Here is a 6,000-nt window from a genome sequence, read left to right as displayed (position 1 = left end):
AGACTTGTCATCTGCTGAAATAAAAATACTAAGGTTAGAGCAGTTTGGGACATCAGGTGGGTGAAGAGCTGGAATTCAGCTTTGGAAATGTTGAATTTAAGGTATCTATTAGAAGATATCTAATAGAAGACAGGTACCCGGCCACCCAACCTGATGAGGTCCGTATTTGTGCCCATTCCAAAGAAAGGTGATCCAACAGAATGTGGAAATTATTGAATAATATTATTAATATAACATGCAAGTAAAATTTGGCTGAAGATCATTCAAAAATGGTTGCAGCAGTACATCAATAGGGAATTGCTAGAAATTCAAGCTGGATTCAGAGGAGAACATGGAATGAGGGATATCATTGCTGATTTCAGATGGACCTTGGCTGAAAGCAAAGACTACCAGAAAAATGTTTACCTGTGTTTTATTGACTATGCAAAGGCATACTGTGTGGATCATCCACTGTGAGGATTATAACAAATTATGGATAATGTTGCAAAGACTGAGAATTTCAGAATACTTAATTGTGCTCATGTGGAACCTGTACATAGACCAAGAGGCAGTCGTTCGAACACAACAAGGGGATACTGCATAGTTTTAAATCAGGAAAGGTGTGCATCAGGGTTGTATCCTTTCACCATACTTATTCAATTAGTATGCTGGGCAAATAATCCAAGAAGTTGGACTATATGAAGAACACGGCATCAGGATTGGAGGAAGACTCATTAACAACCTGCGATATGCAGATGACACAACTTTGCTTGTTGAAAGTGAAGAGGACTTGAAGCACTTAGTAATGAATATCAAAGACTGCAGACTTCAGTATGGATTACACCTCAGCATAAAGAAAACAAAAATTCTCACAACTGGACCAGTAAGCAATATCATGATAAATGGAAAAAAATATTGAACTTGTCAAGAATTACATTTTACTTGGATCCACAATCAACACCCATGGAAGCAGCAGTCAAGAAATCAAGCAACCTACTGCATTGGGCAAATCTGCTGCAAAGGACCTTTTCAAAGTGGTAAAAAGCAAATATGTCACCTTGAGGACTAAGGTGCGACTGACCCAAGCCATGGTATTTTCAATCGCCTCATGTACATGTGAAAGCTGGACAATGAATAAGGAAGACTGAAGAAGAATTGATGCCTTTGAATTATGGTTTTGACAAAGAATACTGAATATACAGTGGACTGCCAGAAGAAGAAACAAATCTGTCTTGGAAGAAGTACAGCCAGTGTGCTCCTTACAAGCAGGGATGGCAAGACTTCGTCTCACGTACTTTGGACATCTTATTAGGAGGGACCAGTCCCTGGTGAATTACATCACGCTTGGTGAAGTAGAGGGTCAGCAAAAAAGAGGAAGACCCTCAACGAGATAGGTTGACACAGTGGCTGCAAAAATGGGTTCAAACATAGCAATGATTGTGAGAATGGTGCAGGACAGAGCAGTGTTTCATTCTGTTGTATGTATGGTCACTATGAGTCAAAACCAACTCAATGGCACCTAACAACAACAACATTAGACATTCAAATAAATATGTCTAATAGGCTGTTGAATATTCAAATGTGGAGATTAGGTGACAGGCCTGGGCTAGTAATTTTAATCCAGAATTCTTCAATGAACAGATGATATTTAATAACATGAGACTGGGTAAGATCACCAATGAAGCAAACACTGATGGACAAGAGAACAAGACTAAGCTCCAGGTACTCCAAGACTCTATCATTATCCTTAGTTTTATTTCAAACACATAGTTGGCTATAAATATAAAAAAAAAAAGATGAAGGTAATAGATGCTAGGAATATTCTTTTGGAAAGGCTAAAAAAAAATTTTCCTTTCCAGCTAGGAATATAATAAAAGTGGGTAATGAAGTCATAAATGAAACTAGAAACACTTTTTATAAGGGAGAATAAAAAGATCAAAAAAAGATGGCAGATGTCTGTTACTACTGTCATGGCTGATGGCTACCTTTCCGGAATTTCCAGATCACCACTAATGTGTAACCCATTCATTTAGAATCAAAATACCTAAGAAGACAATCTAACTGAAGAGATGTTTATCACAGTAAAGTTTAGCTTAACAAATACAGTTGATCACCGGCTGTGTGCCTTCAATAATATTAGAATCATCTTTTGATTTCTCTCATACCCTTTAGTCAATCGGTCGGGAAATCCCATTGACTCTTCAAATCCAGAATCCTACCACTTTTTGCTTCCTCCACGGTTAGTTCCCTGGTTCTAGCAATATCATTAATCACCTGTATTACTAAAATCCATAAGGTGCAGGACCAGGCAATTTTTCATTCTGTTATGCATAAGGTTAACATGACTCAGAGCTGATTGAATTGAAACTAACAACATTAATAACCTCCTAACTAGCCTCCCTGATTTTATCTTTGCCCATCACCCTACAGCCTCTTCTCAATACCCCAGACAGAAAAAGCTTCTTAAAACTAAACTACATCATGTTACTCCATTGCCTAAGAACTTACAATGGTTTCTCATCTTATTCAAAGAAAAACTCAAAGTCCTTACAAAGTCAAATCCTATATGGTCTGGCCCTCTGTTATGTCTCTGACCCACTTTACCCTTCACTTCATCTGCTCCCCCACCCCCCACCCCATTCCAAGGCGTTGGTCCTTTTGTTCTTCTGTTAAAACATCAAGAAGTGTCTTATTTTAGGATCACAGCCCTAGCTGTTCTCTCTGCCCGCAAACTGTGCCCCAGATACCCACATGGCTATTATCCTTCTCTTTCACACCCTTGCTCAAATGTCTACTCCAACCACCATGTTTAATACTACATGCTGCCCCCTCTTACCCAGTCTACTTTTTCTTTTATCCATCTCACATATCACCTTTTACTATATTAGATTGTTTATGTATTAGTTAATTAATTTTGATGATCAGGTATTGTCAGTCTCCCCATTTGGACTATAAGCTAATGGGCAGAGTTTTTGTGTGGTTTGTTCTCTGAGGAATCCCAAGTTCCTAGAACATACCAGACACTCAATATATCTTTGCTGAAGGGATGAATTATAGAATGGAAGAAAGGAAACAAATTCCCATGGATTTAGTGCATGTCATTCAGTGTACAGGAATTTTGTGTTCTCCCAGGAACTCTGATACCCCTAAAAATTTGGAATCATTATTTCCATTTTGCAGAAAACTGAGGTTGAAGATGGACATATCGGTGCTCATGGTCACACAGTAAGTAGTAGGAAGTAAGGCTCAATCCCTGTTCTTTCTGTAAAACCCGTGCTTTTTCCTTGGCATAATGCTGTAGGCAGTAAAGAAGTGACCATGAACTGCTGGATTCATTCTGCAAGGATCTCTAAAATGCAGTGCAAGATTTTGTGTACTGGCTCCTTTCCAAGAATAAGTGGACTTGATAAAATTGTTTCAGTTAATGCTGAAAATAACAATATTTTTTAAATGAGATTCAGGACTTATACACCGATAAATTGTAAAATGCCTACACATTCTTCCAATTCCTCAATTCTCATTAATTTGTAAATTTGTTTTTCCCACCAGATGAGCCAGAAAGATGACATATTTTTACAGGCAAATGCCATTTGCTCCAGAAAACAAACCAATAAAGTGCCAAAAAGCTCTCTCAATGGAACTTCTCTAAACAGGCCCTAAAAAAACAAACATAAACCAATGTTCATCTTGCCAGCAACCAAACATGCAATGAAAAATGTGCATTATGTTCTTCTTCACCATGATAAATCTATAGTCTGGCCAAAGCAATGTCATTGTGGTCAAAAATTACTCTAATATAACCAGACTAAAGAAAATGATGTGGTTTCATTGATTTCAGTTTTTGATAAACATAGCTTACCCCAAATAAATTATTATGTTTTCCCCCAAGAACATAAGACATTATAACACAGTGCTAACCATCACATTATCTAACCCACTTGGAAAGTGCTTCATAAAGCATTGGTGTACTATATGAGTAATATGAAGCCGATGAATGTCTCCTATCTTGACACCTCTTAAAAATCACATTAACTAGAGTGAAAATTTCATAGAGCATTATGTGCTGCCATGTACTTACAAACAATTTAAGGCAATATAATACCATTTACTTGGTGCTGTGTATATATAAATGGGCAGAAAGACAAAACAGATCTGGCTTTTCCCCCGGAAGAACATGAGATAATCTAATAATTATTAAACACATAGGCCATTTAGCAGACGTTGAGTCACTGCTTTTTATGTATATACTTCTCTTTTTCCCCATTTTCAAACTTCATAATTATTAAGGCACTGCTCCAATCATGTCATTTTATACAATATTCACTCTAATCTTGAGATGTAGGCAAGCAGTTACTATCATCTTACCTCCTAAAGCTTTTACTGATTACCCATTTGAACTCTTAGCAGTAACTCCCAGAAATATAACTGTCTTACAGTACAATATTACTAGGCTGTAAAGTTAGTCCTCTGCATATCTGGTTTCCTCATTTTGGCTGTTTGCTTTACATTTCTTCTTTTTTTTTTTTCATGTCTATGTTTCTCCTCCTATGGTTCCCTTCAGTTCAAATGCTCTTCATTCCAACCCTTCCTCAGTTCCCTTAACTGAAAATGGATAAAATTATAATTCCTACCTTATAGGAATGTTGCTGGTATTAAATAAGGCAATACCTGTATAGTGCTTAGCACAATGCCTAGCAGAGCAGAGTTTCAGAATAAGCACTTGAGAAATACGCTATTTTAAAGGAATAAGCTATTGCCTTTGGGTCACCATGGTGCTTGCCCAGTGCACTGGAATAGGTGCTCAGTAATGCACATTAAACTAATGGAGTAAAATGCTATAGTTGTGCTACATGAAAAAGTTTCAATCTCTTTAATGGGTGGAACAAGGGCATTAATCTTTCCCCTGGTCTTTATTCTTACATGCGTGGTTTATGCTCTCATATTTTCTTTATATAATGAACATGAGAATTTTAGTTAAGTAAGTATATACCAGTAGTTGGGGAGTACTTCCAATATTATGATGATAATTAAAATTCAGAAACTAATATGTTTGAGAAGAGAAATAGGAGGTAAAATCCATGGCAGAGTATGCATTGGATTTTGCAATCAGCCTTAGGAAAGGTGATGTAAAACTAGGCTTTAAAGCGGTCCTGGCATGTCTCCAAGATAAGAAAAAATCCAGATTGTGTAACAGGGTTGGTAGAGGCACAAAAGGAATACAGTAAGGCAAGGAATCCAGAAAGTGGTTACAAAAACTCTGGGTCATGAAATCAGGCAGCTTTTGAATATTTGGAAGGACAACAAGCCATGGGGAGAAAATGCTTTTTACTATACAGATAATTTGCTAAAAAGCAATTTTATAAGAGTTCGACTAAAACTGCAGAAAAGAGGTCCTGAAAGTATCTGGAAAGCCAGGGAAGGCAAATAGAAATTTATTGGACAAAACTCATTACAGCTAAGTTACTATGTGTAAAATGCTGCTGATAATCTTTTGGTTTTAAAGTGATGTCTTCCATGTTTTATTTTAGTAAAATACAAAAACATAGTTGTCGGCATTTTATAGACTCAGTCCTGAGAAATTTCTTCACTGACCCTTTTCGGGCAATTGGTCTTTAATTTTTCAAATACGAATTCTTCCACAATAGTTTCTCTAGATCATAGCCCCCGTTAAAGGGAAGGAAATTCTGTATTATTCACATTTGATGTATGGAAAAATTGAGACACAAATAAATAGGGTAAAAGCTCTCATATTCATATGAACAAGCTGAAAATAAAGCACATAGCCCCTGATTCTTCATTTGTCCTGTTCATCATTATTAAAATCACTCATTCATGCTTCACCTGATTAACTGCCTGCTGTGTGCCAGGTACTGTGCTTGATACTAAAAATACGGCAATACACAAAGAAATGGTGTCTCCCTCTCAAGTTGCTCACAGTCAAATTCCACAGTCACCGTAGAAGAGCCAAATAAACTCACAATTAGCATAAAGCCCTATTGCCATGATAGGCACAGGCCCAGG

General features: G+C 37.1%; 1 protein-coding gene across 1 annotated transcript in view; it reads left to right on the top strand.

Annotated features, from left to right (window-relative positions):
- GRM5 (glutamate metabotropic receptor 5) overlaps positions 1 to 6,000 on the top strand; it is a 377,245-nt gene that overhangs the window by 297,749 nt on the left and 73,496 nt on the right. The window contains exon 5 of the mRNA XM_004385539.2: positions 3,160 to 3,211. Within this exon, the coding sequence (XP_004385596.2) occupies positions 3,160 to 3,211 (52 nt within the window). The remainder of the gene's footprint in view (positions 1 to 3,159; positions 3,212 to 6,000) is intronic.

The sequence above is a fragment of the Trichechus manatus genome, unplaced genomic scaffold (genome assembly GCF_000243295.1).
Source record: "Trichechus manatus latirostris isolate Lorelei unplaced genomic scaffold, TriManLat1.0 scaffold00140, whole genome shotgun sequence".
Taxonomy (NCBI): domain Eukaryota; kingdom Metazoa; phylum Chordata; class Mammalia; order Sirenia; family Trichechidae; genus Trichechus; species Trichechus manatus.
Note: the sequence above shows the minus strand (reverse complement) of the source record. Positions and strands in the feature narration are given on the sequence as shown.